General features: G+C 42.7%; 1 protein-coding gene across 13 annotated transcripts in view; it reads left to right on the top strand.

Annotated features, from left to right (window-relative positions):
• The window catches only part of RC3H1 (ring finger and CCCH-type domains 1), a 62,351-nt gene that overhangs the window by 21,492 nt on the left and 22,440 nt on the right, over window positions 1–18,419 (top strand). For 12 of the 13 annotated variants that reach the window (XM_039380092.1, XM_027723446.2, XM_027723449.2 and 9 more), the window contains exons 2-9: window positions 902–1,270; window positions 8,292–8,412; window positions 9,540–9,779; window positions 10,796–10,971; window positions 11,799–11,999; window positions 13,112–13,244; window positions 15,356–15,474; window positions 17,375–17,487. In XM_039380092.1, coding sequence (XP_039236026.1) covers window positions 1,040–1,270; window positions 8,292–8,412; window positions 9,540–9,779; window positions 10,796–10,971; window positions 11,799–11,999; window positions 13,112–13,244; window positions 15,356–15,474; window positions 17,375–17,487 — 1,334 coding nt within the window. In that variant the 5' untranslated portion in view covers window positions 902–1,039. The remainder of the gene's footprint in view (window positions 1–901; window positions 1,271–8,291; window positions 8,413–9,539; window positions 9,780–10,795; window positions 10,972–11,798; window positions 12,000–13,111; window positions 13,245–15,355; window positions 15,475–17,374; window positions 17,488–18,419) is intronic. The other variant, XM_027723450.2, reaches the window with a different exon arrangement.

Genomic DNA, 18,419 nt, shown 5'->3' on the forward strand with positions numbered 1-18,419 from the left:
TGATAGAAAGTAAGCCAGACATCAGAAATTATTTTATTACCAGTTTTCTTTCTGATGATTATTTTCATCCATCTGTTCTTTTATATTTCTCCTCACATGAGTTCTGCTTTTTTTTTTTTTTGTCCCAAAGGGATGTCTTTTCTTCCATTGCCTCATAATTAGTAACACTTGATCCTCTTAGCATTTTGATTTGAAAGTGCCAAGTGATAAAGACCTCCTAGGTTTTCCTCTATCGTAGTTTGTGTGATTTCTCAATACATTAAAGATGTTCTTTCTTTGTCAATATAATCTCTAGATAGGCAGGGAATGATGTACATTGGGGTCAGAAAAGGGTCCTTGAGACATTCTAGAAATGTTCTTCCCTCTGAAGGCTGGGACAGCTCCCACCTTTCCAGAGTCACTGTGTGCCAATCCGGAGCCCACTGGACTCTGAAGAAAGCTTGCTTGTGGTAAAAGCTTTGTCTAAGCAAAATTATTTAAAGCTCATAATGAATACCATGAAAAAAACTGGTTTGGTGGAATAAGCACACCAGCCCTTCAAAAAGGGTCTTTTTTATTCAAATCTTATTGATGTTAATTGGCTCGTTTATGAAGAAAAAAAGAGAACATAAAACTGTAAAGCTAATTAGCCTTATAACTTCAATGAGATAGTTATCTGTTGCCTATTTTTTTTTAAGCTGTATAATAGCAGAAATGGTTTAAAGTGGCTTTTCCAGTGCCAGAGACTAGCTGGAATTAAAGCAGGTCATGACTCAGTCCTGTATTTAGTGTCAGAACTGCACTCCCTACCTCACATTCCCAGTTCAGCTGTACCTTGACAAGTGCTATTTACTGAGCACAAAGGGTCTCCCGTGCCTGTTCCAGTACAGGATGCTCACTGTGTGTTTCTGCTTCCTTCTAGGTTATGTTTCACACTATGTGCTGACTGTCTGTACTTACAGAAGATATTTAAAAACAAACAGACTTTTTTTTCCCAAGATTTTGATTCCAGTGGAATCTGTGCTTTAGATTTTTGTCTTGTCGATTAACTCCTGAAGCAATGCCTGTACAAGCTCCACAATGGACGGATTTTCTCTCCTGCCCAATTTGCACACAGACGTTCGACGAAACCATCCGGAAGCCCATCAGCTTGGGTTGCGGCCACACCGTCTGCAAGATGTGCCTCAACAAGCTCCACCGTAAGGCATGTCCCTTCGACCAGACCACTATCAACACAGACATTGAACTCCTCCCTGTGAACTCGGCCCTGCTGCAGCTAGTGGGTGCTCAGGTAACAGTGCTTTGCTTTTCTTCAGAATCTGGGGTTGTGTTATTTTCCTTCTTTCTTTTAGGAGGACAAGTTGTGACTGATGTTAATGGTGTGTGGAGTACTCATCTGCCTTTATTGTAAATGTCTACAAAAAGTTGCAGAGGTACCTGGAACAGTAGTTTAGATCTTGATTCTACTGGTTGCTGACTGTGATTTTTGTTACATCTAATTCAGTGTAACCGTGGGCTGTCGCCAGAATGGGTTTGTTCTGTTCCCTTCCTTCTTCCTTGACTCTTACCTAGTCATACTCTGCTGAAAGGATGAGCTGGATCAGTGAGTTTATTTAGTGGGAAGCCATTCTTCTGTTGTAGGTTATGTGCTTTACTGTACTCACCCTACAAGACCTGTGGCCAGCTGTCCCAAAAGCAGGTCAGAAGTGTAAGGGAAGTGGGACAGACCCCTCTGGTAGCAGCCTTTATACAGCCTTATGTTTAATTTGAAACTGTGCACTGGAAATGCAACTTCCTGAACTGACATGTCGCTCTAAATCCATGTAGGTGGATAGGGGCAACCTGCCCAAGCCTCCCCTTTTTGCTGGAACAGGTACCGGTGAGGTCAGCTGAAGGGGTGATCTGATGGGGACGAGTGTCCCTGGTGCTGATGACTGCCTCAGGAGAGGGGCAGGGGTGTGTGGAAAGCAGGATCACCCTGTTCAGCTCAGACCTAAATTGGCATAAACTTATCATGCTTAGATCACTAGTAGCTTCCTGTGACCCGCACATCCCAAAGCTGGGCAGGATTGTGGACCTGGAAGAGGAGGGGCAATCATGTCTAATTTAGGGGCGAGGAGTGAAAATGTAAATGGGGACAGTTACCATACAGGGGTGGTTGTTTTGGTTTGTTCTGCTTCCATATCTGGGCTCAGCAGAGTTGAAATCAGCAGGAAATTCAATGAGGCCCATAGTTCAGGGAAAAGGAAAGAATTTTGTGGAGGAGCTGTAAAAGATGTGGAGGAGAGAAAGATACTCTTATGTTGCTTTTTGTTAGGTACTGGGACCTAGAGATCCAGCCATGCTTTTGCCACTTCTAAGTTCATCAAGTAATATGGCTAATTTGGTGTTATTTTTCTGTGGTGTGTGGCATAGAAGTTATTCTACAAGTTTAAAATGCAGTGATGTCTCTGGCTGTGCTGAGTGACTCATCCTGCTCTGCAGGAGAAGGCAGTGAGACTGTGCACTCCCATTTCTGTGATATGCCACCATCTTTGAAGAGCTTCCAAGCACTGAGATCTGTGGGTGATGCCATAAGTAAATATTGTAATTCTCTTTCTCCCTTACATCTCCTTCCTTCCTCTTTGCAGTTTCTAGAATAGTTCCAGCTGTACCCAAATGTCCACACTTGCGATAAATGTCTCGCATTTTTGCGGTTGGTTTGTGTGCATTTGTTAAGCTTTGTGAGAAGCTATGTGATAAACTTGATCTTTGCCTGAATTACAATTTCCATAAAAACAAGATCCTCTGGAATGAAATGAAAAACCACCCTGCCTCCGTATGGGTAACTGAGAATTTTATTCTGGTTTTGCCAGTTAGCCAGCCAGAGTTTCTCATCCATATGTGTGAGGTATGAAGAAGGAAGAGAGGCTTTATAGTGTTGTTTGTCTTGAGACTCTGGGTCCTGGCTTTGAACTAATGACACCATTTCGTGCTCCTTTTTACATCTTAGAATTTCACGTGATCAGGATTCACAGGACCTTGTTCCCTGATGACCTTCAAGCTGCAAATGCCACCAAAAGAGACAGTATTCCCACACCCCTCATTTGCCACTCACTGCTGCATGTTTGCTGCTCCCAGCAATTCTGGTACCTAAACGATAATCATGGATCTTAGCTGGATGTTTATTACTGAGAAACTTTCCCCTTAAGAGAAGTTTGCACCACCTTCCCAGCCAGCTCCTAATTTCAACATGTGAATGAAATCAGTGTTCAGTACAACTCACCCTCCTTTCCTCCTCCCTGCCCCTTCCTACCAGACTATGGAGTACTAGAAAATAAGTACACTATTTCACTGGGGAGGACAGGGAAACAGTTACTATTTCCCACTAGCCTCTCTAAGGCTATTTTTTAAATCTTCTTAGAGAAAAGGGCTTGATTAAGGACAAATTAAAAAAAAAAAAATTAAAAGGTACTTTAGAGAAACTAGTGATTTTGAACTGTGTCCTGTTTGAGAACGTGGGTTCTCTTTGGTACATATCAACAAAAATGGTCTGTGAGAAGCAATCCAGCTTTCAAAGCATGAGTGGTATCGACTTCAGTTGAAACCAAGCCCATTTCTCTTGTTCTGCTTCATGGTTTAGTTTCAGGAGGGTCTGTGTGTCATTAGTGTCCCTTAATCTCCAACAAACACCTGAACACCTTAAGCTGAGTCCATGGAGACGTGTAATACCTTCTTTTTAAACTATAAATTCAAAAAAAGCAGGTTTCATTTTAGAAGGAAATTCAGTACAGCACAATTAAAGCTTTTATCTGTGAGGGAGAAGAACAGTTTGTTCTTTTCCCTTTGGGGAGACTTCTGAGAAGTCTATATGTGTTAAGTGCTTTTTTGCTGGAGGCAGAGGAGGAGACCAGGCTGTTTAAAGAAACAAATCTATTCTGCTGTGACTGGCAGCAGTTATGGGATTCCAGGGCAAGTCACTTTGGCAACAGTGGGTGAAATAAGCAGGGCTGTACTTCAGAGGGAAAACGTACTAAACTTGTCACACAGTCGCCTGGGGAAGCAGTAACCTATTTCTCTGACAATAGCATTCTCTCTCTGGGTTGGTTTGCCACTTTAATGGTAAGAAGAGTTGTTTTCTTACTTGAATTACAGACTCTTTCTCAGTTTTCCCTCTCCCCACCCCTTTCCAGAAATGAAACCTGTTGCCCAGGTTATAGCCCCCCTTGATGTGAAAATTAACTGTTAGAGGGACTCAAGTTTCTGCCTGCTCCCCTATAGCGTGTTACAGGTCAACAGTGCTTACAGGGGCTGGGAGGCAGTGGTCATGGAATCATCGATTGATTTGGGTTGGGAGGGACCTGGAAGCTCATCTCATTCCACCCCCTGCCGTGGGCAGGGCCACCTTCCATTAGAGCAGGTTGCTCCAAGTCCCATCCAGCCTGGCCTTGGACAGTAGAGGAATGGGAGATTCCACAGCCCCTCTGGTTGGGTAATTCAGCCCACCAGATTAGATGAGTTCAGCAGATGAGGGAGCAGAAGGGATTATAAGGGGAAGATGAGAATTATTATTCCTGGGAGGGCTGGAAATAGCTGAGCCCTAAGCAGAGCTAAGCATATTGTGAGGGAAGGGAGGCACAATGGCTTGGGCACAAACCAGTAAGGCACTCCTGGGATACCTTGCTTCTTACACTTCTTGGGTGAAGAAATCCCTTAAGCCTGTTTCTGTGGGAATGGCGTTTAGAATTTTAGCTATTCCAGCATCCACATGTTACTCACTACGTGCAACTATTTTAAGCATTCACCTGGCCTGTGTTTTGAAGGTGCATAATCATGGATCTGTCATCTAAGCTCTTCCCTCGTGCTTTATTAACCCATGAAGCAGCAGCGTACACATTCCAAACAGGTGACATAGGGTGGCAGAAATGCCTGTGGTGCTTTAATGTCTTTCATAGTCTCCTGTTGGACACGACAGATACATTGGGCAATGGAATCATGTACATGATGAGAGAATGGGTGGAGTGATCTTAACTCACAGCCCTTTCAAAAGGGGAAGATTGCAATTGCAGAGCTATTAGAGGCTTGTTTGATCATTTTTTTATTGTAACTTCTGGTGAAATGAAGTGCCACAGAAGAGGAATTATCTGTGAAGAAGTTGTCCCTAATGTAAACCTTTGAGGAACTGAAGACACTAGGCTTTTGTTTGGGTTTTTGTTTGGGTTTTTTGGGGGGGCGGGAAGCAAATCCTCCATTCATAGGAAGGAGGGAGAAAGAGTTTTCAAACCAGACAAAAAGGGATTTAGTCTGTTTAACATGTTCTCATTCTGTGCAATTAGATGTCTAATGGTAATTAGTGACAACTCAAGCTGACATCCTTCATCAAATTACAGTTAAATCACCAATTCCAAATCACTGCCTGCTATGAGGTGATGCTTTAGCATTCTTTTCCGGTCCCCTTCCTCATGCTACCTCTTCCCCTCTTCCCACAGCCACAAGCCAAGCTGATGGGCAGCATTCCACTGCTGGGATCCTCACAGGCATTGCCAAGGCAGATGCAAAACCCTCACAAATCTCAAGCAATTAAACATCTGAGATCATTTTTCCTGTCTCGCTCTCGTCCCCCCGGGAGGTGTTGGTTACATGATGTGAATATATTTGCAGTGAAAACTGTGATAAGGGTGTGGTGTCTGAGAGAATGGAATATATGGAATGACCTTGAAAATAATGAACTCACTCTGCAGGGCATATATTCTGGGGCTCTTGAGAGGTTGTAAACAGCAGTGACCATAGGGTCATTCTCCATGCATGCTATTAAAAGGATATTTTGCAAAGGGGAAGTGAAAATACTTTGGAGTTGAATTATTATTTCTCAGTTGTCCCTCAGCACTTTCACGATGGAGCCAAAAATAAAATTCACATTTCCTGTGACTTTTATGAATCACGTCTTTACAGTTTTTCTCTTGGGAGATGCTGTTCTTACAATCATCCTAACCCTAAAATATTAAAGTAACTCTTGCAAGTGCATAGAATAGAACCAGCAAAAGGAAAATAATTTGTGAATTTTATTGTGAGGTGCATTCGCATGAGTGACGGTGAAGTGTGTGGGGAGAAATAAAGGCAGGTAGTGTTGTACAGCTTGATTAACTCCTGGAGGTTTTTCTCTGCCAGCTTTTCCCTGGGGGAGGGGGAAGCTCTCTTTTAGTTGCCTAGACAGCCCTTGTGTCTCGCTGGTGGCTCTGCTGTGTCTGGCATTCCAAACACGGCTCTGAATGTGTGCTAAAGCCCCTTCAATTCAGGGCCAAAGCCGGGGCTGAACAGGCTTCCTGTCCCAGGCTTCCTGTCCCACGTCGGTCCCCAGCCCCCTTTGTCTGCTGGGGGTTGTGGGTTGAGTTGTAACCGGTGTGGATGGAATGGCTGCAGGAATAAGGAGGAATTTTCACAAAATCTATGCCCACAATAACGAAGGCAGGGATGGGGCAGGCTCTGTCTGGGCACACGTGCAGGAGATGTCTTTGGGTAGCGGATCCAGTTCTGTTGGGTGACGGCCTAGGCAGAGCCTTATGCTAAAATGGCAGTGGCTTCGAAAGGGAGGTGTGCAGTGTTCTGTCAACATGCAAGTAAATATCGAAGGTGTTAGTATTTGTTTCCCAGATCCCAAGAAACCAGTCTGTTGTGACAGTTAGGTCTGACCACTGTAAGATCCATTTGTGAAATCTCCTTTTGCTGAAAACTTTCTTGCTCACAGACTCATAAAACCCCTCAAATCCCGAAAGCAAAACACCTCAAACAAACCCTGTCCCAAAATTAAAACCAAAAAGCCCAGAACATGACAAGTTAACTGTAGTCAGTGAAAAGGCCAACCTTGCTGTCTTGGCTTTGGTTTTCCCTTTAATGGGAGTGAAAGAGGCTGTGCCTGATCGAGACTATCTTGATTATGTTAGTCTTGTGATGGTATCAACTATCTTAATTGCAACTGATATTTTGCACTCTGAGATTATTTTTGTTGCCTGCTGTAAAAGCAAGAGTCAGGTAGATAGTAACTTTTTATTTTGCTCTGTGTGTCAAATGAGCAACTCAGCAGAGATTGTTGTGTAAGGAGAAGGGTGATCATGTGGTTGAAACGTTACTGTCTATTAAAATAGATGGGAAAGCTCCTATCCCCATTGGTGATGACAACTGTATCTGTATGTCTGTGTATATGTATGTATATATATATATATACAATTTATATATATTCCCTGCTTTTATTCAGTGCTACCATAACACTGCTTTTCCCAGGACTGGGTTGCACGTGAAGGTGGGTGGGTTTGTAACTGTATTTAACTGAGGCATTAAAGGCTTGTGCTTGTAGATTGAGGGCCTGGGTTGGTCCCCATAAGCAGCTATGTGGGATTAGCAGGCTGTTATTGCCACTGGGATAGGGATTGACTTGGAAATAGAACTCTGAGATCTGTTTGTGCTTTGACAGCATATGCAAAACGTGCTTGTGTTTAGTCTTCTGAGAAATTCCAGTTCTCTGTGCTGTCATGTTGGGTTGACTGCTGAATAGTGATGTTGAGAATGTTAGTGCAGTGCTATTCTGCAGCCTGAAATTTGCTTAAAGCTTTTAAGAATTAACCTGGAGGAAGGCAAAAACAAAATCATAACTTGGGGAAGGAGTGGTCCAAATCCCTTTGAAAAGACCTGATTTCTGATGAATGTCTGGATGAAGACATTTCACCGGGAAAAAAAAAAAACAAACAGCCAAACCCACGAATGTCAGGGGTGTGTTCATATGCACTGTGTAGGATAACTTGGTCTTGCTACTTGTTAATTTGATCGAGTCAGAATATGTTCCAAGGGTGTCATAGTGTATTTGCTGCTAAATCTTTCTCCTGCTAATCTAAGTAGCTGTAATTTATCCCTGGATGATTTTAGAGCTGTGAGGCTCTAGATACAAATCAGTACTTACCTGCAGACCAGGGTTCTTCTGATTTATTTTTTTTATTTCCCCCCCCCCCCGATTTTTTTTGGCCAGCCAACTTTTGGGATGTTTCAATGTGCGTTATTTTAGCCAGAGTTTTGTAGTTATGGGAAGTGCCATGTTAAGCCTCCTGCTTCTAGTTCCTGTCAGCCACTAAATAAAGGAAATCTACTAAACATAAATTCTCTGTCTTTTTGTTTTCATTTCACTGGGGTTTGTTCAGTAAACAAGCTGAAAAAATGGTTATTAATATAGGAAAAACACAGAAGGGGAATAAAACAGGAAATGCTTCATAGTAACAAGTGTTTGTAAGCATGACTGTCACTTGTTTATGCATATTCATGTAAATGTACATGTCATCCCTCTCCAGGTTCCTGAGCAGCAGCCAATTACTTTATGCAGTGGAGCTGAAGACACCAAGCATTATGAGGAGGGCAAGAAATGTGTGGAAGAATTGGCATTGTACCTCAAACCACTCAGCAGTGCCAGAGGTAGTTCCTGCATTGCTGCCTTGGACAGTGAGAGTGGGAAACAAATAAGATGCAAAATAAACTATCCAAATGATTAGTTAGTCTGTTTGAAAAATGAATATAAACCTAGTTTAGAAACAAATTGAAGAAGATTTCCTAAACATTAAGATTATGTTTTCATGGTGGGGGTGTGGGTGTGGAATTGTGGAAGGTGTCAAAAGTAATTCTGAGAAAAGACTGAGCTATTTGACCATGATATAGTGAGCTGAGACAAACTCTGTAAATTGCTTTGGCCTCTGCAGACTAAGTAAAAATAGACTTTTTTCAGTTCTGCTTTGTGATAACAAGATCTTACACAGGAGCTGTATCAGTCTGAGTAATTCTAGCTTAGCAAACCTGCACTGTGTTCAATAGTATGGATTTTATCTGCACCACATGTACTGGACTCAGACAGTCTGTCAGCCCAAGGAGTGGAGTTGAGCATCCTGGGCATCAGGTTTTCAGAAATGAATTTTTACAGGGAGTCGTCTCAGTCCTTTCTGCCCAGAACAGTGTGACAGCAGCATGACTCTGGGTAGTAGTGGCCCGGTGAACAAGCCCTGGCTGTGCAACAAATTCAGCATGGCAGCCATTTGCCTAGTGAGTCACTCGTTTCTTTATCCTGGATTAAGTGGCTCCCAGCACTTTGTGAATCAGAATTTTTGCACCCCAGGGAGTTCAGGACTCATGTGTAAGCTCAGTTTGGCTGGGCCAAAGCAGTGGAGATATCAGATGTAGGCAGGAAAGTAAATGTCTTGTGAAAACAAACCAACATCCCAGTGATCCCTGAAGTTCATGAATAAGGGATGAACTGAGAGTGTGGGACAAACTACCCTCACGCTGAGAGGATTCATTAGAGGCTCCACCTTCTTAGAGAGCCAAATCAGCCAATCACAAGACTTAAACCTGTGGGGAAGCTGACTCCCAGGAGACTGCTTTTAATGCCAAATAAGACAAGGTGGCAAAAATGAACATCCGATATGCCTTGTGCAGTGCTCTGTTTGACAAAGTGGACATCAGGTTTGCACTGTACAGTACAGTACCTGAAGGCTGGCACAAAAAGAGGAAATATGAGATAGTTTATTACTCTGTTTCATTTTGTTTTGAAGGTGTGGGTCTCAACAGTACTACTCAGAGCGTGCTGAGTCGTCCCATGCAGAGGAAACTTGTGACATTAGTCCACTGCCAGCTGGTGGAGGAGGAAGGGCGGATCAGAGCCATGCGAGCGGCGCGGTCACTGGGCGAGAGAACAGTCACAGAGCTCATTCTCCAGCACCAGAACCCTCAGCAGCTCTCTTCCAACCTCTGGGCTGCAGTGAGAGCCAGAGGCTGCCAGTTCCTGGGGCCAGGTAGGTGACATGGCAGTGCCACTGCTGTGCTGGAAGCCGTTTAGAACTGAGCCATCGGTAAATCCAATTACCCGAGTGGTTTTATTAGGCAGCAACTTAATTTCTTAATAGTAGATTGGGCTGTTGGGCTGCTGTCATGGACTTCCTTGCATTTTTAGTGCTTTTGCAAGTCTTCTGTGAAATTCAGAATAACGTGTGTCCTTTTCTTGTCATAAGATAAATTAGAAGTAGTTTCTCTTGCTATTCCTTGAAGAAGTAAGACCCTCCTAGAAAAAATAAGTTTACTACAAGAGGCTGGACTTGGCTTTTTTGCCTTCTTGGGGGTAATAAACGTACATACCAGTTGGGGGGATAGATTTATTACAGTTATGTGTACGCATTTTTAAAAGGTTATGTACTTAGAAATTACATTCCTTTGCTTAGAATACCAGAAAAAAATCAATTTTGCTTAAAAAAAAAAAAGTCTCATTATGGAAAATATAGGCTTCGCTTTCTGAGTCTTGAAATATGCAACCAACTTCTTAAACTAAAAATACACTAAAAATAACACTTTTCCCCCACTGAAACAGATTAAGAAGGGCTGACTTTGAGATGCTCACTTTGGTACCACTCCAGGCAAGAGAGAGGCTTGTTACCAAGCAAAATAGAGGTGCTGCAGCACCTGAGTTATTTGTGTGAGCACTCATTGCTCTTTTACCTGCATGGGAATGAACCTTGCCCTTCCTCAGCCTGTCAGCATTTTCCGCTGGAGTAGGTGTGGGACATAGATAATACGCTTGGAAAACTCTTACATTAATAATGAAGAGGTGTACAGACAGGAACAAAGAAGTCTTCCTATCAGATGGTACCCAAAACAGATGAAACAGTAATTTCATAATTTCATGTGGGTTTGTATGTGTGTTGGGGGAGTTTGTAGCTGGTCTCCCACTTGTAGGGAACCAAGAAACTGTGCACAAATCGTTCTTATGCTTCTCTCATCCTTTGTCTCTTTTCTTCATGTTTCCCCCCACCCTCAGCAATGCAAGAGGAGGCTTTAAAGCTGGTCCTGCTGGCTCTGGAAGATGGATCTGCTCTGTCACGAAAGGTCTTGGTTCTCTTTGTGGTGCAGAGGCTGGAGCCCCGATTCCCTCAGGCTTCCAAAACTAGCATTGGGCACGTTGTCCAGCTCCTGTACAGGGCCTCATGCTTCAAGGTATGAAGAAGATTCTGCCTGGAGATTTCATAATGCTATGAAAACTGTTTGTTTGCACTTTCAAGTTTCCTTTTCCTGTAACATTAAATGTACCTAAAAAAATGTGTAGTTATAGAAAGTATTGCTCATTAAATCCCATGTGTGTTTGGAGAGTTCTTTGTACAGCTGTGATGGCAGCATAGGCTGAAACTGCAGCTTGGAGCTCTAAAGCTAGGATTTGACTCTGTCCAGTCTAATAGATGCACAGTTACAAAACCTGGATGTAAGCCAACATTCTTATCTCGTGAAGTGGCTTAAAGCTGGAAGATCCCTAGTTCTGTTAATTCACTGATGATGTGGTCACAAACAAAGAAATAGGAGCCTCTTGGACATGAGAGTTGTATGAAGAGAACTTAAGATGTCTAGTGCACTCTGTAGTATTTAATGATCCTTTAGTTAGGTGTTCAACCTAAATGTCATTCACTTTTGTTAAATGAGTAGCAAAATGCTTTGGTTGTGGTAATTGTACCCTCAAACAAAATTCTGAAATGCAGATCTCCTTGACTGGAGAAATAAGGTGTGAATGCTGTAAAGTCAGTTAGGAAGTGTGACACTTTCACCAGGTCAGAGTCTGAGTAAATGATGTTTTTTATCCATTTTATAGTGACTCGTCTCTTCATAGAGTGTATTATTTTAGCAAAAACTGATGTTCACTGCATATTGTCATAACTTGAGTTTAGTTTGGGAGGAAGGATTTAGTTGCTGACTGAAGATGTTGCTTGTCTTGGGCTTCACAAAATCTCTGGCTTATCTTGCTTAATTGCCTTTGACTCGTTTTTCCCCACTAGGTGACAAAGCGAGACGAGGATTCCTCCCTGATGCAGCTGAAGGAGGAATTTCGGACCTACGAAGCTCTGCGGAGGGAACACGACTCCCAGATAGTTCAGATAGCCATGGAGGCGGGTTTACGCATCGCCCCAGACCAGTGGTCCTCGCTGCTCTACGGAGACCAGTCTCACAAATCCCACATGCAGAGCATCATCGACAAGGTAAAGCCACCTCAAAGCAGCCCAGCCCTCCTTGGATGCAGCTGTGGTAGATTTTGGGGCTTGTATTTACAAACTATGCCGACGTGTACTTGCCCTGTAATCATTTGCCCTGTTATTTCAAAGACCGTTATGCCCTAAATAATTAGAATATGTATTTATAACCTGATGAGTCTTGCTCCCTCTGCCATCCTGCTGTCTCTTGCTACTTTACTTCTTTCTGCAGATGGGAAGCCACAAAGTTCAGCTACACAATTGGGATGTGACCTTTGTGAACAGCTGACAACTAGCAGTGTAGTGACAGAGGTTAATGGTCTGTGTTTCTGGGCAGGAAACAAATCAGTCCCCCAGCCTATAGCTGAAGTAAGGCACAGAGGTGGAAGCATATTTTTAAATAAAATATTTGACCTCTAGAAATGCCCAGATCTCTTTGTGTTTAGAAGCAACATGGGCTTTTAAATTAGGGGACTCACATTGTAAGTGCCTAAATTGGGTGGGAAAAACTGAATCTTGTTGAATGGTTAGGAAAGCTGTGAAACAACTGCATTGGCTGCTGTGCAGGAAAATTAGCTTCAAGATCTGCCTGCGGTGTATTTATGCCTTTGCCCACTTTTTCAAATGTTCTGCCAGACATCTCCTGAAGGACCTACGTAGAATTCAAGGGTTTTGAATAATGGAGTTGTGTGATGTTAGTAAATGGAACGTTGCTATTTTTTCCTTGAACCATCTTGCTCTTTGTTGTCTGCTGTACTCAATTTAAAGCAAGGTGCAAACCTGCTGGGGGGCGTTGAAGATATTAGACTCTTCAGAAATCTAAATTGAATGGTTTCTAATATTGTCCATTTTTAATCTGGGTGCCAGCACAACACAGAAGAAATGGGTTTTACTGCTAGAAATAATACTAGCATCTGTTTTGTCTGTTTAGAGCTGTATTTTAACCTGCAATGTCAGAGAATTGTGCATTCTTGGTAGAAAGGGCTCGCTGAAATGGGCTGGTGCGTAAAAAGGTGTTCCTTCAGATTTGGGAGACAGCTCTTGTGAGCTTGTGAAGCAGCCTTCAGAAACCATGAGGATTGCTTTGCCTGTAGAAAGTTAATTATGATAATTTTTTTAAGTTGCAGACCCCAGCCTCATTTGCACAGAGTGTTCAGGAATTAACTATTGCTCTGCAGAGGACTGGAGATCCAGCTAACCTGAATCGTCTGCGACCTCACCTAGAGCTCCTGGCAAATATTGATCCCAGTCCAGGTAAGTCTGGAAAACCTGTAACTTAGGGTTTAGCCAGGAGGAGCTTAACACGGTGGAAAGATTGAAAGCTGATCATCAAGTATAAGAAAGCATCCTGTGACTCATCAACTTAAGATTCTTGGGTGGTATTCAAAGCCAGCCTGAACAGCAGTAATCTGTGTGAGGAACTGAACTATTCCAAAGCTAAAATAGCTTCCAAAGTATGGCAGGAACCATTTCACCACCTCTCTGAGGTGAGCTCCCTTGTTTGATGGCACTGGATGAGCTCTCATGAGTGTTCAGCGCATAATCCTGTGAGGTGACATAGGGTGTACTTGGGCAGTGCTAATGTGGGGAGTGGCAGCGCTCTGAGGTTCCCTCTTTTCCCTGTTTTAGTCCACATGCTGCTGTTTTAACCACATTGCAAAACAGCAGGAAGATTGACAGAGCCACTGTGTTTAAAGCAGAGCCTGAGCTGTCACTGAGATGCCTTTTTCTCTCCAGTTCTCTACTGCAGCAAATCATTTGTTAACCAACTTGGGGAAGCCTTCAACTCATCAGATTAAGGACTTCCATTAACTTATTGAAAATTGTATGTCTTTTTCTTTACTCAGGAAGTTCCTTGTATTAGTTTTTGATCTGAGATCTCCAGCCTGCAGACATTGCACTCAGAATTCTCTTAGAGGCAGCTTAAAATCATAAGACATCTTCTGTATAAAGAATTTTGGATTCCACAGTAGAATTTTGATAGATTGAGTAGACAGAAGCTGGACAAAAATTAGTCTAGACAAGAAAGATTTGTTACCTTCAGGAGTTTAGTGTTTTTCTTGTTAATGTATAATTCTGCAAAGGTGGGAAAGACAGTCTGGGAAGGTGAAGATAGCTGAAAAGAATATAAGCTGTTGACAGAGGAGAGAAAGATGAATATTGTTGATTAAAAATCAGCGGTGCTGTGAGGGTGGACCGGTTGAGGGAGAAGAGAAGGGACAGAACAGAGTGCTGTGGCTGAAGTTTTATTTCATACCTGTTAACATGTGTAAAATCATTATGCGTCAAAATAGTGTGAAGGCCTAAAGTATCACTTCAGGAGATGAGAAGTTGTAGTTCTTAGTTTCTGTATTTTAAACAAATAAACTTCCCTTTCAAATGAGGACCAGGTGTACTTCACAGCTAAAGGAAATGTAGTTCTTTCTTCCCAAATCTTTCATGCTGAAACAAGTGAGGGACAAAACTGTGTGTGCGCTGCAGATTTGTTAGCCAAAAACTGCTAAGGGAAGTAGCATCACTGAGAGCCTCACTTGGTTTCAGCAGGCAAGTCTGGTCTTGATGGTTCTTTTCTGTGCTGTTGAGTTGCTTCCCTGCTATTCTGTGGGCACGTTGGAAGTACCTCTGGAAGAATTTAGACCTTGTGAGTGGAATCTAATGTAATTAATTGTGCTAAAGATCTTGAAGGGCACTTTGAGGTCCCGTGCTTTGCAGCAGAGTGTGCAGGCATGGGGTGGGAGGGTCAGCTGTTGGCACAGATTCAAAAAACTAGAGAAGTAAATTAGCTGAAAAAACCCTCAAGTGCTCCTATAGAATTGAGACTGTACAGTTTATTCACAGTGCTGTGTGTTAGATGGTGGTCTGAGACAGATTTGCCTTGTGATGTTTTTTCCAAGTGAGAGGCATCGATTCCTGTTGCTGCTCCGTGACTGTGCCTGTGGGATCAGGCCAGTGATCAGGTATTTGTATGGAATGATTTTACCTGCAGGAGTCTGAATGCAAAGAGGGATTTTCAGCCTGATGTTTTCCGTTATGTGAAGTTTGTACAGTGCATTTACTCTGGAGCTCTTGTGAGATGAAAGTTCTTATAAAAGGAAATAATTTGGCATGCTAAGAAGTCTTACTGGCTCATTTGGTGTTTTGTGCAGTTCAGTCTTGAGTCTGTAGGTCCCTTTATTCTACAAGAGGTAAATACCCCGGAATTAAGTTGCTGAATACTTTTTATGTACTGATAAACACTTCTACTTGTCTAGTGAAGTTTTGTGATCCTGATGGTTTGTTGTTTTTTTGTTTTCTTTTTTTACCTGGCTTTAGAAAATCCCTCTGACTTTTCTTTTTCTATTCTCTGTTTGCTGTCCATGCATCAGATGCTCCACCTCCAACATGGGAACAACTGGAAAATGGACTAGTTGCTGTGAGAACTGTGGTTCATGGCTTGGTTGATTATATCCAGAATCACAGCAAAAAAGGAACAGATCAACAACAGGTAAAAGCTAAATCACGTAGGAAATGCTGACCCTTGAATTTGATTTGCTGTATCCAATGTTTACTAATGTCGTCTGGAGAGATTTGGCTTGATGAGGAGCTAATTGAAATATCACTGCTGGGTCATACTTATCAAAAAAGAAACAAGGAAAAAACCTCAAAACAAACTGCTCCCCAAAACCTGTTGAAATAATTTGCACAGCTCACTGGGATGAAAAGAGTCTGATCCAGCTGCAGGCTGAGGGAAATAAATAACAACCCTCCTGACTGGAGGGTGGGGAAGGGATGCCAGGGTGCAACTATTATCTGTAGGATTTTCTTGGGTTTGCCTTCTGTGCCATATTTCAGCCAACTGGCTCTGTGTTAATGAAGTTATTCTTACACCTGTGCTTAATGGTCTGTCAAGTTTGAAGATTTAAGAATACTCTATGTAAAGGTGCAATCCAAGTTCCTGAACCGAATGTTTTTGTTTCAGAAATGAAATTATGTTGGCAAATATTATACTTGAGCTTATCTCATTGTTATCTAATCACACATTCCTTTGGTCTCACTTGTTGGGTAGCTCAGTTGCTGTCAGTGCTCGCTGCTGCTGAAAGGCAGAGCTGCCTGTCCCAGTCCCACTCCTCCTCTTGGAGAGCTGCTCCAGGGAGCTCAACCAGTAGAAAGATTACTCTGCCAAAAAAAGGGCAAAATTAAAGTGAATTATTTCTGGTATTTCACCGTTCTGCATTCAGTGGGATGGCTAATGAGCACTGTCACCAGCAAAAGGAAAAGCAGTAGGAATGCACAAGTGGGAGTCAGGGTGGGAAAAACACTGAGGACTTTTGTTCTTGTGAGCCCGTGGCCTAGACCTGGTATAGGCTGTGCCACTCGGAAGGGAACCTGGAGCCTTCCCAGTGGGAAAGGGACGTCTGCTGGGCAGTGGGCAGAGCTGTGCTGCCTGGCAGCATGGCCAGCACAAGGCTCTGCAGCTCAGGTACACCTACCTGCATCTTTTTTTCACCACAGTAGATGATAAAAAAATTAAAAATCAGTTTGCAAATGACTTCTTAGGGATTTACACCTTTTGGCTGAGCTTCTCAGAAAGCAAAAGTTGACTTCTACAGACCTTTCCCTCCATGGGAGCTCTCGAGTAGGGTATTTCTGTCTCTGATTTAATTCTGCTGCAGAAACTGTAGGACTTTAAAGGACTTTGAGACCCCCTCTTGGCCTTCTGTCAGCCTTTATTTAGAGGGACTGGCAGATGGGTGACCATGCAGACAGTAAGATTGCAGTAAGTTGTTGTTTCTTGGGGAACTTAACTAAGAAAAAATGCAGCCCATCCCCTGCTGCTCTGTGTAGGAGTAAGATTGCACCCTCAACTATTGATGGAAACAATTATAGATAGTGAAGATATTTTTAGTGCAAAAGGGGGTAAAAGGAAAGGTGGTGAAATTTAACTCTCATGCAGATCGAAGGATACTCAAGTGCCATTTTGAGCCACCAGAAAGCAAAGAAGAAGCAACTAAATTGTATTTATTTTCAGTCTACCACATAACTTGATAAATATTTGGTAATTTCTGATTATCGTGGTAATTTTTTCATCCTAGATCAGTTTTGTCCACTTAACTGTGTCCTGAAATGTGTAGCTGTGTTCCAGTTAGAGCCTCCAGTAAAGAATTTGAATTAAAATGTTGTAGAAACCTGATAGTGACTTAGTTGTCAAAACATCTACTCTTGAGTCTCTTGGTTCCCTGGAAGAACCAAACATCTGCTCCAGTCATTTATTTCCCATCAGGTGCTCCTGAAACATGTAAATTGAAGGAATTATCAACAGGCCTTGGCTAAGAGGATACCCTCAGCTCTTGGTTAAGTGCACTTTGAAGTTGAGATGTCTCACCTGGTTTCTTTACCCTTGTCAGCCCCCTCAGCACAGCAAGTACAAGACATACATGTGCCGAGACATGAAGCAGAGAGGAGGATGTCCCCGGGGGGCCAGCTGCACCTTTGCACACTCCCAGGAGGAGCTGGAAAAGTAAGTGTACCTCTGCTAGTAGAAACCGGTCCAATCTTTGCTTCATCTTACCTGTAAGAGTTATTTATCCTATCTAGAAATGAGGAGAGGAGGTGCAACCTGGCTGATACACTAGAAGAAATAATGTGAAAAACCTGTGACAGTCTGTCTTAGGTTTTGGGGCTGCTTGTACTTCCAAACAGGATATTTGGCTTTGTTCAACAGTAATGTAGCTCCAGAAGTTTGATGTTACGCAAGTGTTATTTGAGGGTTTTGAGGGTTGGCTGTTTTCCTTATTTTTAAAGTGTGACTAAACCTGCATCCACAGTGGTCATTATTTGGGGGTACTTCTCATCTTCCCTTCGTATTCAGGTGGGTTGCTGGCAGTTTTCCAAATGTAGGGAATGTGTTGCTGGCTCTCCAGAGAGCTAAAAATGAACTTTCCAAGATTTTTTTCCTGCAGCAGTTATTTGTGCAATCTGTCAGAAAGTTTCATGCTGTAACCTTCAGTTGGTTAAATCTGTTGATGTAGAGTTAAAAAGTAATGGTGATATGAAGTCTGCAGCAAATAATCTACATCCGTTACAGATTCACAGGGGGCCCTGAGTTATCCAAGGGCAAGGTGCTGTTGTTCTGCAGGTTGTTTTAATTTATTTTAAGTAATTAGTATGCAGTGTTTCATTTTTTTATTCTAACCTTGAAGCATTCATATGGCAGTTCACTGGCTCTGTAGCCAGCACGCAGTGCATAGGCAAAACATGAAGGGAAAAAGAGCAGAGCCTGTGCTGTTAGAATGACAAAGACAGTTATTCAAGTGAACAAAGAACAGGACTTTGCGTGCTGCAGAAACAGTTGGGGTGTTTTGCCTTTTGCCACTGTTATTAAAATGGAGGTTGGTAGTGCTGACTGGGGTGGTTCTGTTAACCTGTGCTGGGTGGTGGGTCAGTGTTACA

The sequence above is a fragment of the Pipra filicauda genome, unplaced genomic scaffold, assembly GCF_003945595.2.
Source record: "Pipra filicauda isolate LSUMZ 115617 unplaced genomic scaffold, ASM394559v2 scaffold185_size1782982_pilon, whole genome shotgun sequence".
Taxonomy (NCBI): Eukaryota; Metazoa; Chordata; class Aves; order Passeriformes; family Pipridae; genus Pipra; species Pipra filicauda.